Source organism: Vulpes lagopus, chromosome 4, assembly GCF_018345385.1.
Source record: "Vulpes lagopus strain Blue_001 chromosome 4, ASM1834538v1, whole genome shotgun sequence".
Lineage (NCBI taxonomy): Eukaryota > Metazoa > Chordata > Mammalia > Carnivora > Canidae > Vulpes > Vulpes lagopus.
The window spans coordinates 51,206,343-51,223,503 of NC_054827.1; the positions used below are offsets into that span (position 1 = coordinate 51,206,343).

The following is a 17,161-nucleotide window of genomic DNA, read 5'->3' on the forward strand; positions in this document are numbered from 1 at the left end:
TCCAGAATGACTACAATTTTTAAAAATTTAAGTTGATATAGCCAGCTTATGAGTAAACGCATAGCTGCGATCATTTCAGTGCAAAAGTCTTCACAGGATTACAGTCTTCATCATGGTTTGGCTTGGCCTTTAAATTTTCAGCGTACACGCTTCAGACGATCGTGCACGAGGGCTTCTAGAACAGAACCCACTCTCCCAGTAATGTTGCAGCAAGCAGCTTTCTCTCGGCGGCCTGAGCCTCCAGCAGTCTATTTTTAATATTTGCTTTTATTTCTTAATCCTTCCAAACAATAAAAATGAAAGTCATTATAACCAAGTGTGGCTGTGGTAATAAATACTTTGGAGTCCAAAAATACATTGTCTCTGCCTGACCAGTTGCCCATTTTCCAGAATGTCTGGGTATTTATCTAGCAGCAAGAGACCATTATCCTTCGACACAGTTGTATTCCACTGACACCTAATCTCCTAATTAAAATCAGTATAATGATGGACTGTTTAAATTCTGGTTAAAATGTTCCTTTTCCATTTGCATTTAAAAGAAAACACACTCCTCATCATGGGTACCCCATCCTGGGTTATAATTTGGCTTTCCTTTTGCCAGAATCATAATGTCACTCTGACTTGCCACTGGTTAAATCTAAACGAGCATCTAAATGTGCCTCCCAGCTTGGCTGTTGCTTGGCAACACCAGCAGCCACCTCCTCATCGGGATGAGTTCTAATTGGTCACAACTCTTGACAGGAGCCACTGACTTATTAGAAATGACACTTGATTATTCACCTAGATGGCTAGAGCTGATACTTATCAGCAGGAAATTCTGCATAAAAATAAGTCATGGATGTGTTTAATATCTCGGTGGCAGAAGGAGGTAGTAAGTTTGGTTAACTGATATTAATTTTATATTTGTTAGCCACCAGTTTAAAGCACTTTAAGGTACTAATTTTTTTAAAGTCAACAATATGCTTAAATGCCATCTCCCACCCCCATTAGCTGACTCTTATTTATTCAGAAAATCCCCCTCTGACATCAGTTCCAAAACAACATTGCCCGCAGGTCTAAGAATGCCAAATAGAATGAAACATTAAATTTGTAAAATGCAATGAAGATTTATTAGTTCCTGTCTATAAAGGGTTTATAATGTAGAAGGGTAACAAAGTACATAAATTCCTACATTATTACTAAGTAGTGGAATACAGTGACAGAATTGACGTCCTTTTTCGAGCATAAGAAGCCACTTTGGGGGGGAGGGGGCGGCAGGGGATAGCATTGGAAGTGAGTCCTGAAGATTTTACTGGGTTTTGACAGAGGGAGAAGGTACATTGCAAGTGGAAAGAGCTACAAGAACAAAGGCATCTGGACAAAAAGTACAGGATGTGTTCAGGGAATAGAGGAGTACAAATTGGCTGGAACACAGAGTACATGTAACGGATTAGCGAGAGAAAACTGGAAAAGTAGGTTGAGGCACAGAGGGTTCTGTGCTAGGGGGAGTGTTTTGTGCAAGCTTCACTGGAGGGCGAGGAGCTATGAAGTACTTGAAAGTGAGGGAGTAAGGAGAGGAGTTTCAGCCTTTCAGCCTGCAGGATGTGACACTTCCTCTAGACCCGTGCGACAGACACTGAAGGAGGAGGTGAGGACAGTTGCAAGTCATACCTGTACCTCTGGAGTCTCCACTTTCCATGGCCCCAGGGGGTCAGCTCCCAGGGGCCATATTTTGATCTCAGGGTGGTACCCTCTGCTCAGGCTCTTTCCTGAATCTCCTTTATACTAGACCAATGAGTCAGCCCGCCTACACACCATTGAAGGTGGGGGGGGGGGAGCATCTCGGTTTAGAAGTAGAAGATAATGAAGAAGGGGTCCTTTCCTTCTCTCTCCCTAATCAGGAAATGTGTTATCTCTAGCACCCGGGCTGACTCTGTTCTCCAAAGTTTCAGGGGTCCCAGAGGCTTAATGGTGTTTATTTGTTTTGTTTTCCAAGTTCATGGCATCATGCATTAAGTGAAATTATAACCTAGAAGTAAATTGACTGAGGAACAAAGAGAATGTGGATTCTGATTTTGGAAGAGAGAACAACAAGCCAGGAGTCAGAGGATCTGAATTTCTAATTCTCACTTTTACTAAGTTTTTGAAACACAAAAATAACCAGATTTAGGTCTTTATGTAATTCTGAAGTCAATGCATCAAAGAGATACAAATTGAGTTTCTTACCATGGATGGAATGTGTTGGAGCAAATAGAGAGGCTCATGGATTCAATCCTTTACTGTGCCAAACTGGGAAGTTGCCTGCTCTTTCCATGGTTCTTAAGTAACTCAATCTGATGCTTAGTGACCTCACTCAAATCCTAGAATGGAAAGGGACTTTATAGTGCACTGCAATTAGCCCCTTGTTTGAGGGTGAGGATCCCAGTTCAGAGAGATTCAAATGACTTGCCTAAACTAAGAGGTAGAACAAGCATGAGTACCAGGTCTTTCGCACAGAGCCAGCTCCCTGCAAACTGCACCACATTCATGCTAAAATAGAAAGAGCTCTTCGGTCAACCCATGTTCCTTCTATGTCAAAGCCCTCAAGGAACATTCAATCTGTCAGCACCTAGATAGTTCTAGAGACACAACTGAATATGTTGCACTAAGCTCATTCCTGATAGAACAAATATCGAAAACTTTAGTAATGTATGACAACTTACAAGAGTTGCCACAAGAAGGTGACATGGCAAATGTATTAGTTATCAATTGCTGTGTAACAAATTACCCTAAAATTTAGCAGCTTAAAACAGTAAAACTTTATTAGCTCATGGTTTCTGTGGGCCTCTGCGTGCAGTAGTCAAGCTGTTGGCCTGGGCTATGATCTCATCTGAAGGCTTGACTAGGGGAAGATCTGCTAAGCTTATGGTTATTGGCAGGATTCAATTCTTAGTGAGCTTTAGAAGGTAGGATAACAAGCTTGTTCTACGTCCTTCAGTCAATGGGGATACTTAGATAACAAGTACTTTCATTAGACCGGTCTGGTGACTAAGTACAGACTGGATTGAAAAGTGAAAAGAAAGGAGGCTATGAATCTCTTCGAAAACTATTTTTTAAGGGTCCTGGGTGGCTCAGATGGTTTAGCATCTGCCTTCACCTCAGGCTATGGTCCTGGAGCCCTGGGATCGAGTCCCACATCAGACTCCCTGCTCAGTAGGGAACCTGATTCTCCCTCTACCCTTCCCCACTGCCTGTGCTCTCTCTCTTTCTCTCTCTCTCTCTGAAATAAAGTCTTTCTAAAAATCTATATAAAAAAGAAAACTTTTTTAGTCCATCTATGTGTTAGACACTATACAAAGTATTGAGATTACAACATTACTTATGCTGCTTTGTTCTCAAGAAGCAGGATGATAGCCACGTTCCAGGTGACAGACAGGTGGCAAAGCCTGAATTAGAGTAATTGGCAGGGAGATAAAGATGAAGAGACAGAGACAAGGAACTAATGATAACATGGTGAGGCAAGAACAGGTGGATCCAATGGGGCCTTGTCTCTAAGGAATAAGAGGAGAGGAAATGGTGCCAAGCATCCAAACCAGGGGTCCTCCAGAGGACAGCTGTCATGCCTTCTAGTGCCAAGCCTTTTACATATTTCTAATCACTGTCACAACTCTTCAAAGAAGATCTCATTATTCCCATTTTGTGGATGAAGAAATAGACTCACTGAAGTTGAGCAATTCCCCCAACCAAGGTCGCACAACTAAAAACTACCAAGGAGAGGAAATCTAATAACTGGCAGTGGCTTTGAGGATTTGCTCTCCCAGGGTCAAGTGTACTTAACAAGGTCAGCATCTTAGTCTCAGAGAAAGAAACTCCACTGATGAAATTCTGTGAATCACCTAAAAAAAAGAGAAGAAAGCCTATGAGCAGGAGAAATCCTTAGCCCTTCTTTGTCATTTCCCTATGAGCTGTCTCTTTTGACCACTCAGAAAGCTCTTCCACCTTGTAAAATTAACTCTATTGTCCCCTGTCTATACCTTGACTCAGAATTCCTTAGACATAGTCTTAAAAAAATCCATTTTTTTCAACTGGGCAATTTAGTAATACAGCCAACTCCAGCTAAGCAAGGACTTCCTTCCTTGAAGAATTTCTTTCCCAGGCTGAGGAGAGTACTTTACCCTTGATGGTGACTGCTAGTTACCAAATGGCTGAACACCATACACTCAGCACCATCTAGAATAAAGCCAATCAATGTGAGAGGTGAGAGAAGCAAAATGGGAACCTTTCTCCCTGGGCTTGGCTGCTAGACTGTCATTCCCAAGAAGAAATCATTCTTTTAAAAGCTAATAACATTAATATTTTATCTGATGATAAGTATCACATATGTGCCTTATGAAAAATGTGGGAAAAAAACAAAAATAAAAATTTCTCATTATCCTACAAAGATGAAATGTAACCATCAAATGAGAATCTTTTATTAAGATCTGACGATAGTATTGTGTGTTCATCTGTGCTTGTGTGTTTGCACAAGCCACCTATGCCTGCTTGTCTGCAAATCTAGGGGAATAACTGCTGGGCTTGTGGATTGTATAAAAATGATTGCAAGCCCATCAAAGAGAGCTTTTGTTTGTATGCAACTCGTGTGAGAGTGAATATTCCATAACTACTTGTGTATAATGCAAGGAAGAAAGCCTGAAACGATGCCTATTGGCCAACATACAGAGCATGCTCCACCGTCTTATAATATCTTCTCTGCATTGCTTCTTAAAACATTTTTCATATTACATGCCCCATCTCATATCACATTAACCCAAATAAAAATGTCATTACCCATTCAGTGCAACAGACAGCAGGCAGAGCGTGGTGGAAAATTACAATCATGCCAGTCAGCCGCAAAGCATTCTAGTTACAAGCATATAGAGGAACCAATGGTGGGTGGTGGGTCCAGCCCCCCATTGCACTGTCCAGCATACGATTGGATTCAGCACAGGTGGACCCCTTCTACACGAGGCATGCTTCTGAAGAGTTCAGTGTAAATCCAATTTTATGTTGCATACCATTTTTGTTCCATTAAGGAGCTGTAAGCTGTAAGCTTCCTTTTTTTTTTTTTTTTTTTTTTTTTTCCTGAAGCCAGAGTTTATTTCTAGGTAAGCAATACTCCTGGAACGTTCAGAGGCTAAAAGGCCCCGGGGCATCCAGGTATCTAATGTTAGAGCCGGGTGCTAGCCATGGCTGCTTCTACTTCGAAACCCTCTGACTGACCCCGGGCGGGGTGACAGCCCTCTCCTTCCTCCTGTCCCAGAGTGGTGTATTCCTCGGAGTTTTGGTGTAATTCATACAGGGCCATCCCTCCAGTAATGAGGACAAAAAGAACTCCAGAAGCCATCATTGTCAATATATTGACAAAATATTTTATAAGTTCACTTGTACCACTAAGCTTATTAAAATAATGGAAGAATATAGCCCGGGAAGGCAATCACAGAAATATGGATGAAGTAGTAGAATTCTCCAAACACGAAGGCAGAGATTTTTCGAGAGCAGTGGCCCAGAGGCCATTAAAAGTGACCCATTTACACGCACTTTTGTCCTGATGGATTTTTAAATTGACAGTGTGTGAGCATTTAGAAGAGAATGCGGTTGTCATGAAGAGCCCACCCAGAGTTCCCAGGAATAAATCAGGATAGCTATTCTCATCCCTGTTCTGAGTGGACTTCAGGATAGGCATATGAGGTCAATTACATTTCTATCCCAGCAAATCATTTGACAAATTCTTCCCCAGCCAACTTATTGAGCAGTTGCTGCATGGCTGCACTTCGGTTCGTGAACTTAGGTTCATGCACAGCCGGCCAAAGAGCCAGAATCAGTGACGGCTGGCCAATTCTGGGGCTACCTAAAGTAGCAGACCAGCAGAGGGCCACGGGCTCTGTGTCTGCTCCTGTATACGTGTTGCTGGATGGACCGAATGAAGGCTTAAAAGGCACACTCACCAAATTTCAGATGGAAAAAGCAGGAATAGCCAGTGTTGTAGGAGATGAGATTTGAATGCATGAGTGTACCCCTTGGCCCACCCACACTGAGCACAAGCACTCTAGTGCTCTAAGCCCTTGAAGCTTGATGAGCAGAAAATCCTTTTTCCCCAGAATGTTCCTCTCCAGATACTTCTTCCAAGGAGTCTTGGCAACAAAGGAGACTCTCCGCTGCTCTGCTGTCTCTCCATCGAGGGTGTGGGTGTATTCTGCTCTGCACATCTGCTCCTTGACCTGCTGCGTGGTTGCCCATAAGTGCTGTCCAGGCCGCTGTCCCTGCTCTGGGAACTCATACAGCCTACAGCTCACTCTGACTCACCGGGAGTGCCTTTCGGCTTCTCAGGACCATCTCTCCCACAGCAAGCTGTTGGAAAGAACTGGTGTCCCAGTTCTTTGGTGACACTGCAGAGCACATGGGGTTGACTTGCAGAGCCATAGGATGGAGGGGCCCAACGAAGCCATGTGTCCCTCCAACATCTGGCTAACAGCCACCCAGGCTGTCCCACTGTGCCAGGCTTCTCCAATCACTTGAATGTTTTAGGGGAGTTAAAAGATGGTTCTGCTCAGAACACACGGCAGGACTTTTTACAGCAACAAATATAATATAAATGTAAAGCCTTTCTAATGAATGGAGTCTGAAGTGTCAAAAAAATCAATTGCATGTGGTGATGATGCATGGAAAAAGACCTTGTGGTCTTTGTTGACCCGAACCTCAATATTGTCCTGTCATACATGTCTTCTTAAAAAGTCAACATACACCTGGGCTTGTGATTGGCATGCAGGGAAGTGACCCATTTATGATTTATGGGATCTTACCTGAAATATTGTGTTCCATTTATGGAGCTGCCTTCCAAGAGTGACACTGATGAGAGAGAGAGAGAAAAAGAGAGAGAGATAAGAAAGGAGAAGTGCATGTAGACCATGTGCCACAAGGAGTGGTTGAAGGGATGGGGAACAACTGTCTAGGAGATGAGGAGGAGCAGCATTTGCTGTCTGAGTATTTGAAGCATTACTGTGTGGAAGAAGTCAACTGAAACCAGTGAAAGGTTGTTAGAAGGGAAGATTTTGCCTCAGTACAACATACCTTCTAACAAGTAGATTAACATCCTATAACTTTCCCCAAAGCCTCAAGACTTTAAGAGCCAAGACTAGGGATGCCAGGGTAGCTCAGTGGTTGAGCCTTCAGCTCAGGACGTGATCCTGGGGTCCTGGGACCGAGTCCCACATTGGGCTCCCTCTAGGGAGCCTGCTTCTCCCTCTGCCTGTGTCTCTGCCTTTCTCTGTGTGTCTTTCATGAACAAATAAATAAAATCTTAAAAAAAAGGGGGGGGGGCCAAGACTGGGTCTTAAGTAATCATTCAAATTCATTCCCTCATTCAAAAAATAATTACTATGTGCTAGGCATTGTTCTAGGTTCTGGGGACATAAAAATTAACAAAAAGACAAAAATCTTCCCTGCCCTCAGGAAGTTATGTTCTAGTGTCAAAATAGCAAAATCATAACATATTTAACATTTTAAAAATGTTTTCCAGAAGAAAGGCTCAGAACAATGGTTTATGGCATGTTGCTTTAGCTATGGTGTTACTGTAGAATGGACACTGGTTAGAAGGATTCCCCTCGGCGTTTCTGACTTGGCTTTGCAAATATACAGGAGAAAATATAAGGTCACATGTGTGGCCATCAGGTTCCACAGAGAATCCCACCCCCTCGAGCCAGCGGCTGGGGTCAAAGTGGTAGTAGCCAAAAATGAGATCCAAACTTGTCGAAGCTGGATAGTCATTACACAAACGTTCACGATACCATTCTCTCTGTGTGCATATGTTAGACATTTTCCATAATGAAAATATTTTAATATTAAAAAAAACTCAGCAATTTCCCTGGGTGGGCATGAAATTCTCCTGAAGTCAAGGGCTCCCTTACACATACGTATTCAAAGGTTTAAGCAGCAGATGCAGAAATGAATAGCCATCCATCAGAAATGTTCTAAAAATGATTTTCGTATTGAGAAAAAAGTTGAAATGGACGATCGTACGTTCCTTTGGAGACTACGATTCTATATTCTATTGGAAGATCTAAAGTATAATTGGAACCAAGCAAACATGGATTTGGGCTAATTCCAGAGAGAGTACATATGGATTGTGGGCTATTTACTCTCTAATGCTAACCAAATGTCATGAAACTAAGTACTGATTCTCATTTCTGTCTAAGCACTTAATGATCATTTTTGTAATTATTTCACAGTATTTACTCGAAATCCTTTCTTCTTCTTGCTTCCAAAAGAACAGATTGCTTAAGCTACAATAGACGTTTACAGCTATTGTAGTTTACGATTTTTGTGAAGTTCAGACCCTCCTCTTGAATCTTCGCTGCATGAAAGTTACCTTGAAAACAATGTTTTCCCAGGAAGCTCCACACATAACCTCTGTATCTGCAGCTAATTTAGGTGTGCTCCCTGCCTAATTACCCCTTTGTTATCTGCTATCAGATGACTCCCCTAATCAGCCAAGCCTGCGATCCGCTCCTGGCTCACTTAAAACACTACGCGGAATCCGGGGACGCCTTCGACATCCAGAGGTAAGGGTGCTATGTGGCCACAGGATAGATGAGAAATCGGACTTCTGAATTGCTGCTTCTTGTAACTGTACATAATTGCTGGACAATTACCTCGGGACCAGCAAACTATGGAAACGCTAGAAGCTCATAAAAAGCATGGGTGGACTGAATAATAAGAAGAAATGAAACCCACGTAAAATGTGCAGAGAATGGGAACAAAGCCCAGGGTAGGTGTGGCATGTGGCAGGAAGCCTTGGGTGGGCAGTGGCGTGTGGGTGGACACGCCTTGTGACCTCTGCAGATGCGGGAGTGGGCAGAGAGGACAGGCCTGCGGGGGAAGGGGAAGTCCATGCATTTTCACCAAATTGCAAGAACTGCAATGCACCCCAGCCTAGGAGCCAGGACTTAGCGGTGGACACCAAATTGAAATGACTGATTATCTGGCTTCCCCTCCACGTGTCCTCTGCTAAGTTATGGCTTTTGGCACCAGAGGAGTAAGGCGAGAGACTCGGGTCAGCCAGAAGCCGACTCGTTCTTATTATCACTTATAATGAAATAATAACATAACCATCACCAGCATTCAAATTCTGCCGTGGTGTTTACAAAATCCTCTCACACACTTTCTCTCTGGCCATGAGATGCATGAGTTGGCTAAAGAACAACTACAAAAGCAAAATAAATAACTTAAAAACCCTTAACTCTTTGGCCGTGAGGATCAGAGGGAATTGCATTCAGTAGGCAGATGGCCTTCGTTGTAGCGGGGACATGTGCAATCAATTGTGGAAATATTTTCGATAAAGCAGTCAAAATAAAAGAAGTCATCTGGGGATGTCATTTATTCCTTAGTGATAAGCTGTTGGTGAAAGAAAGGAACTCCATGTGTGCCTGCGTCAAGCCACAAAAATAAGAACTTTTCTTTATAAAAGGATGTGCGTACCCCATTGCTAGCCTTTTTTTTTTTTTTTAGAAAGAACTGCACCTGACTCCTCCTGCAAGATACCAACGGAGGATCATTCTGGTTTAAAATGGCCTTTTGAGGGCAGGTTTCCTAGAGCCTAAGAGGTTAATTTTTCTGGAGCTGTTGCCAGACACTTTTCCTTCTGTTTGTTTCTAAAGTGCAACGTGTGTTTTCTGTAATAATATACATATGTTCACGAAGCTGGTCCCAAAGTTTGTCTTGTATTTATTTGAGTGTGAAGCGCCCTTGTTTTTGGTTTGTTACTCTTAGAAAAACTGTAAAATCACTAGGAGGAAGAGGGGGACAAGCTAATAAAACTAGATGAACAGGTTGCTAATTCATCAACCCCCAACTTGTTCTGTATCAGTTAACCGCTCGATCCTGGCTTTGGACCGACTCTGCACAGCTTTGGGGCAAGATGCATGGGTTTTGGGTCAACTGTGTTCCCTTCCCCACAGGGAGGAAAATTTAAAACATCCTTCTTGGAATTTGTGGCTGGTTGATTAAGGCTGCCTGAAGCCTGAAAGTTGAGGACATGATGCTCTCTTACCCTCCCCAGTCTTTGTTTGCATGAGCCATCTGATAGGTTCTTGTGTCTCCTCCTGAATTCTGTTGCCAGGCTCAAAGGATCTCAACCCAGGGGTCCTTTCCCACCCCCTCACTTCAGCTCTGAAGTGGTGCCTCTTTAGAGGTGTGCACGATGGCCAGGCCAATGGCAGGGCCCTTACCACACCCAAATGGCTCCCTCTTCCCGCAGGTGCTACAGCTGCTACACCACAGATGTGGTTGCCAGTGTCGCCTTTGGCACCCAAGTGGACTCCCGACGGGCTCCCGGGGACCCCTTTGTGAAGCACTGCAGGCGTTTCTTTGCATACTCCATCCCCAGACCTATCCTGGTTTTAATCTGTAAGTGCAACTCTTGCCCAGGGTGGGAAGACCGGGGTCCAGCAAGCTGGCCAGATGCCCTGACAGCTGGGAGGGCCCAGGCAGCTTTTGGGGATTACCCCGACCACGAGGGGTCTCTGAGAGTCACCCTACAGAGTCCACCCCACAGAGGCCTTATGCTCAGAACCACCCAGGCTCCTCTTGTCACCAGCCAGGGCCACTCATTACCAAGGCAGGTAGCTCGGGCTTCTCTCACCACGGCGGCAGAGAGAACAGTGCTGAGCGCTTTGCTTGCGCTGCCTCCGAAAGTGCTGCGTTCACCCTGTGGGGAAGTATTCTCATCCCCACTTCACAGATGGGAAAACTGAAGCTTAGAAAGGCAGAGCCAAAACTGGAGCCCAAAGCCTTTCATTTTCTACATCATATTGCCCACCCCACCCCACCCCCGCCCCCAGCAAAACCCTCTTCAGAGGACCTCTCTTCTTGAAGCACAGTAAACTAGAAATCACATGAAGGTCCTGACAGGTTACCTGATACCGTGGAGACTGGTTGATTTATTTTATTTTTATTTTAGAACTGAGGTTTTGCCCTCTGGCCAACTCCAGCATCTTCTTGCTTTTATGGAAGTATTGAAGTGTTGCTATTGCCATTATTGATTATTGCCCCAACTTCTGACCTTTTTGCCACGCTGCTAAATTGTATTCACTCCTTGGTCAGTCTCACTCCCATTTCTGAGTCCATTTCTACGGAGTCCCTATCCCCTTCAACAGCCCCACACTGAAATTGTAGGAGGGGTCGCTGAGGGAGTCCCATCAGCCGCCCCTTTGTCCCTCACCACCACCACCCCCACCCCCTGCCACCTCCAGGAGCTGCTCCCCTGAGTCAGCTCCCCTTGCCACTGACCACGGACATGCCCTGCAGTGGGTGGCCCCCTGTCCCTGTCGCTACTCCCACTCCTCTCTCGACCACTCTGAGCCCACGTTGGTTCAGGGTCTGGGTCTTGAAAATGGACAGAGTGTTCTGAAAGCTCTGAGGGCCCAGAACTTCTCCTCCCTGCCCCCCCCCCCAGCTCCCAAGCAGCACCTGTGCAGGGCGGGCCTGACCTGAGCAACCCTGCGGCTGCTCGGCCCCTTGCCCTAAGCCACCCTCTAGGAGAAGAGAAGTGTCCTTGGCCCAAGGAGCCCTGCCCAAGGCCATGACAGCAAGGACATAGGCTGCATGTACCTGGCACAGCAGGGACGTACCCACAGGGCCAGTGTTCTTGCCAGCAGCTGCCGTGGCAGCTCGTAGGGACCATTCAGGCGGTAGCTCTGGGGACAGTGACCCTGTGGGAAAGCAAATGCAAATGGCCCCCAAGTTAAGAAAATAGATCAGCTTCCACCACTTGCTCAGGTTTGAAACAAACCCTATAACCCGTCCTCATTGATGGAATATGAAGACCGTGGGCCTCCCTCTCTAGGACCTGGAAAACTAAATTCTAAGGATGAGATTGACTTCTTGGGGGCCAGATGGAGTGTGGACTCAGTTGTGCAGACATTTATCATGTGCTTACTGAGTGGCGAGTGGAATAAGGCACAGCACCTGCTGGAAAGCATGCAGATCCCGGCGGGGGAGGGGGGGCGGCCTTCTGATGAGGACTCTAAGTCAAGGCCGGGGTCTGCTTCCCTGGCAACAAGCATCGGGTAGCCCCGGGTTACTGCCACCCTGTTTTCAGTGCCACTTTTGTTTTTCTCTTTCAAGTATCATTTCCATCCATAATGGTCCCACTGGCCCGGATTTTGCCCAATAAGAACCGAGATGAACTGAATGGCTTTTTTAACAAACTCATTAGGAATGTGATTGCCTTGCGGGACCAGCAAGCAGCCGAAGAGGTAAAGTATCTTAATAGGACACGGCGTCGAAGTGGAGTGGGGCCTGATTTGGCACCCCTCCCTCTGTCCTGTCTCTTCCCTCCCAGCCCCGCACACCCCGCGCTGGCCCTTGCTGAGGCCTACCGCTTAGAGCTTTCCAGGGCATGAGGAGGAAAGGAGAAGGGCTGAGAAGGGGTGATCACAAAAGAGAAAAGAGAGGACAGAGGGGAAGGATGGTGGACAGAAGCCCAGAGCAAACGGTCCAGGCTCTGACATGGGCGCCCCACCCCCAAACTCACAGCCTCTCTATTTCAAGCACCAACAATAGCAGCCCCAAAGAATTTTCCAGATAAATGTGCCCTCGTGGACTTTTCATCGGCATATCCTTTCTATTGAAAATCGGCAAGATGGATTTTACAGCATGAAGAGCATCAGCCGTAGAGAGGGGTTGGGGCAACTGGCAATTGATCTCACACTGGCTTTCAGCATGGATGACGTGGCTATGAAATTTGGGGGTGAGGGCTCTCTCCTGCTGCATCTGAGACCCTGAGACTTTTTCCTCCTTACAGACTTGCACCACACTTGGCACATAGGAGGAATCCAGGGAATATTTGGCTGAGAACAGAAATGGGACTTTTCAGTTAGGAAAATAATTTCACTGTTGGATACACTCATGCACGCCTAATGCTATTCTCTAAGGGCCTCGTTGCATTCAAGAAAGTTGCTTCAAAAGGAAACAACGAGGGCTGAAGTGTCTTCTCTGGAATTGAGTTGTGCGAGCTTTAAAAGGGTTGCTTCAAAGACTAGCTCAGAGAGATTAATAAGGGACAACGTGAGGTCCCATTGCTGCGCTGGGGGGGGCCCAGAAGGAGATCGGGGGTCAATCAGTGGCTGGATGCACCAGCAGCAGCCTCGTCTCGCCTGGCGTCCCCCCCGCTGGAGACTCGGAAGCAAAAGTGTCCTGGTTCAGAAAGCAGGGGAAGGTGTGCAGAAGCTCACAACCCCTTGGCCTACACCACCGTGAACTGCACTTGATGCCCTTGGAAAAGAACCAGCTCACTGGTGTCCCTGGCCTGGCTTTGCCACCTAAAAGGACAGAACATTCTCATCCAGATTCATGCGTCTCCAGAATGAGGATGAAGCCTACGGAAGGAGGGGTGGGGAAAGCCACGTTTCCAAACCTCAGAATCGCTCTGAAGAGCTTTCTGATGACAGTTTTGTCACACACACACACACACACACACACACACCCGCCCCTCCCCCAGCCCGAACCCCACAGGCTGTGGAATCAGGCTGAAAATTCTAAAACTGTTGCACCGAATGGCTTACTATGAGGTGAGGGGTTTATTAAAGATCCAATTACTGGGATTGCCTCGAGCTCTTCCTTTTATAAACTCGAGAGCTATTTGTTTCAAACAATGAGTTGATCTGAGAAAAACCTCCCAACCACAAATCCAGGACTGCCCGTGTCAAGACAGAGCTATATGGTTACTAAGAAAACTTGCTTTAAACCCATCTAAACTCTGTAGACATTCCATCAAGCAGATGTGTGTTTGCGCAGTGGAAAATGCAGCACAGATGTTAAAAGGTAAATATTTTTCTAAGCTCTAGCCGATGGGTGGATTAGACACCTACATCTATCAGGGTGCGTATTTTTCTTGGATATAACCATAAAGCAGCACTGTTTCGGTCCTAAATGGGCAGTGTTCAAATAGCCTCTGTGATACAGTGCAAATAAAAGAAACCCATCTACACTAATGCTCTTCTCCAGCGCCCAGGCCCTAGGGAGCAGCCCTGTCCTCTGGCCTTTGTAGCTGGAGGTGACAACAGAGTTCTAACCGTGCTCGTGCTCGATGGCCCTCTAGCAGCCTGTCAGAGCAGGGATGAGAGGAAGGGGCGCCAGCTGCAGTTCTACCGCTGGGAAGAGCCCCCGGTGCTCTCCTGCCCGACACCGTCTCCACCCCCCTCCCCTAAAGCCAAGGGTGAGCCTTAGGGACAACTGTGTGGCACCCTGAGGAGTTCTTTCTTCTTTCTTTTTCTTTCTTTCCTTCTTTCTTTCCTTCTTTCTTTCTTTCTTTCTTTTTTCTTTCTTTCTTTCTTCCTTCCTTCCTTCCTTCCTTCCTTCCTTCCTTCCTTCCTTTCTTTTCTTTCTTTCTTTCTTTCAAGATTTTATTTATTTATTTATTCATGAGACACACAGAGAGAAAGGCAGAGATACAGGCAGAGGGAGAAGCAGGCTCCATGCAGGGAGCCCAACGCAGGACTTGATCCTGGGACTCCAGGGTCAGGCCCTGGGCTGGGTCAGGTGGGCGCTAAACTGCTGAGCCACCCGGGCTGCCCACCCTGAGGAGTTTAACACTCCCCAGCTGACAGGCCTGGGAATTCTCATCCAGGAGCCAGGGTAAAAGAAAGCACTCACCTGCCACATGTGCCATCATGCCCTGCCCCGTCCTGACTCTGCTCCACGGGACCACAGTAGCCACCCAGATGTTGGCCAAGCATCAGGAAGGAATCTGGGGAAAGCCAGCCCTTGAGGATGCCTCCTGGAAATCAGTATGATCAGGGCCAGGCTGGAAAGAGGCAGCCAGCTGTGGCTCACCTGAGCAGGCTGGTAGGACACCAAGGCCCTGGCTCCTGAGACTCAAGGTACTCGATGTCCACAGGCTTAGCTGTGAGCCCCGCTGGCATCTCAGCAGACGTCCTGCAAGGTCACAAAAGCTGGAAAGCAGTGGAGCTCCAAAGGCCTCAGTCTCCAAGGGCATGCACTTGTAAGCAAATCCAACACAGCCTTTCTCAAAAAATGTGTTTACCGCATTGCACTGTTATTTGTGGGATTATTTATCGCAGGCCTAACACGTGCTCAGCACCACACCAGGCATGGGGGTGGGCCACAGGGTCCTGCCCTGGACTCGCTTATACTCTCATGGAGGAGAAAAAGCAACAGCACGTGAAGTAACAACAATCTTATGGGTTGGAATTAAGCACTGACACGTGGGGCAGGCACGGATTATTTAACGCAATAGAAATTCAGAAGCCAAGGAATTGTGCACACGTTGCACCAGGTACAGTACTTTGGAATTATGTTTCTCCCAGTGGTTCTGACTCTCTCCTTTGGCTGTTTAGCTCCATACACTTTGGAAAAGACAACCAACATATTGGTTGTCACTCATCACATTAACGAGCTTTTCGAAGAACGGATAGGCCAGGGATACACTTGGTCAACTCGAAAGCAATACATAAATGCTTCGATTGTTACAATTAGTGGTAGTAAAAATATGAAGAATATGCAAATTGCTGCTAAGAAGATAGGGGAGAATGGTAAGAAAGCTCTAAGCACATAAATGAGGCAGGGGATCCTTATGGGAAGAGGGACCCAAGGGTGGGGGAGGTATGGGCAGGCCAGGTTCCCCAAGGCTCATTCCCTCCTTTCCCTGCTTCTGCCAATTTCCTACTGTGTGAGGAAAGTGAATGGCCACCTGAGTGAGCCCCGAGTGGTGTGTAAGTGAACAAGGGAGCTCGTGCTTTGCTTTAAATCTATAGGTGCTTTGCTTTCTTGTTGGAAAACAAACCAGCCAACCAACAGTACAAACATGTATAAAGTAAAAAAAAAAAAAAAAATCAAAGCCTCCACCACACCCCCGGTTTTCCCACTCCTCCAGCTCGCTGTGAACTGCCGGGTTTAGATGTTGCTAAACATCTTCTATGCATGAACAAATACGTGTAATTATGTGTATTGTACATGTACCGTTTTTACAGAAATGAGGTTCCACTGTGTGTATTGTTCTGCAACTTGCTCTGTTTTTTTTTTTTTTACTTCCCCAAATGGCTTAACACGTTTCCCAATCAGCCCAGATAGAATGGCCTCATCCTTCTTAATGGCAGCATCACCGTCTGCTGTTTGCTGCACCAGAGCCTGAGAACCCAGTGCCATATAAAGGACATTTGAGGCTTCCAGGTTCTCACCATCTCAGATAATCCTGCAGCGAGGGTGCTGGTCCCATCAATCTCATTAAAAGTTACACATATACACGAGGTGCCTGGGTTGCTCAGTTGGTTAAGCTTCCAATTCTTGATTTCGGCTCAGGTTATTATTTCAGGGTCACGGGATGGAGCCCCATGTCAGGATCTGTGCTCAACACAGAGTCTGCTTGGGGTTCTCCCTCTCCCTCTGCCCCTCCCCACTGCTCACACTGTCTCTGTCTCTCAAAGAAATGAAAAATATCTAAAAAACAAAAACGAAAACAAAAAACAAAAAACGCTATATATGCATGTCTTTTTTTTTTTTTCCAAGAAGTCTCATTTATGTGACTCAAAGGTCTAGAATGGGCATTTTCTCCGTTTGTCCCTTAGAGACGGAGAGATTTCCTCCAACTGATCCTGGATGCCCGACATTTGGCCACCTCTCTGGGTGTGGACAGCTTCGACATGGTCAGACAAGTCTTCTCCTCCACCGACTGCACCGTGGGTCCCTCCCGGCCACACCAGCCCAGACACCTGTCCCAGCCTCTGACTCTGGATGAGATCGTGGGCCAGGCCTTCATCTTCCTCATCGCTGGCTATGAGATCATCACCAACACACTCTCTTTTGCCACCTACCTCCTGGCCACCAACCCTGACTGCCAAGAGAAGCTTCTGGCAGAGGTGGACAGCTTTAAGGAGAAATATGTGAGTACCGTTGTCCATTGGAAATCTGCAGGACACATGATTTTGTGTTGGTACAAGTGAAACTTATTTTTTATAATCTCCTCACTAAAACCGCATTCTAAGTTTATAAGATGAAACTGGGGTGTTGCCCACCTTCTCTATACCTCTGGGTGAGCAAGTAAAAGGAAGTGTTCAGGACAACAGAAAAAAAAGAAAAAAGAAAGGAAAAGAAAGAAAAGAAGGTGTGTCGTGCATGCCTCTGCCGTGTGGGGTGGTCTGTGGATCCAGGC

General features: G+C 46.1%; 1 protein-coding gene across 5 annotated transcripts in view; it reads left to right on the plus strand.

Moving 5' to 3' along the window:
- TBXAS1 (thromboxane A synthase 1) overlaps positions 1 to 17,161 on the plus strand; it is a 160,910-nt gene that overhangs the window by 95,929 nt on the left and 47,820 nt on the right. For all 5 annotated transcript variants that reach the window (XM_041753438.1, XM_041753435.1, XM_041753439.1 and 2 more), the window contains 4 exons: positions 8,467 to 8,555; positions 10,250 to 10,398; positions 12,118 to 12,248; positions 16,578 to 16,892. In XM_041753438.1, the coding sequence (XP_041609372.1) occupies positions 8,467 to 8,555; positions 10,250 to 10,398; positions 12,118 to 12,248; positions 16,578 to 16,892 (684 nt within the window). The remainder of the gene's footprint in view (positions 1 to 8,466; positions 8,556 to 10,249; positions 10,399 to 12,117; positions 12,249 to 16,577; positions 16,893 to 17,161) is intronic.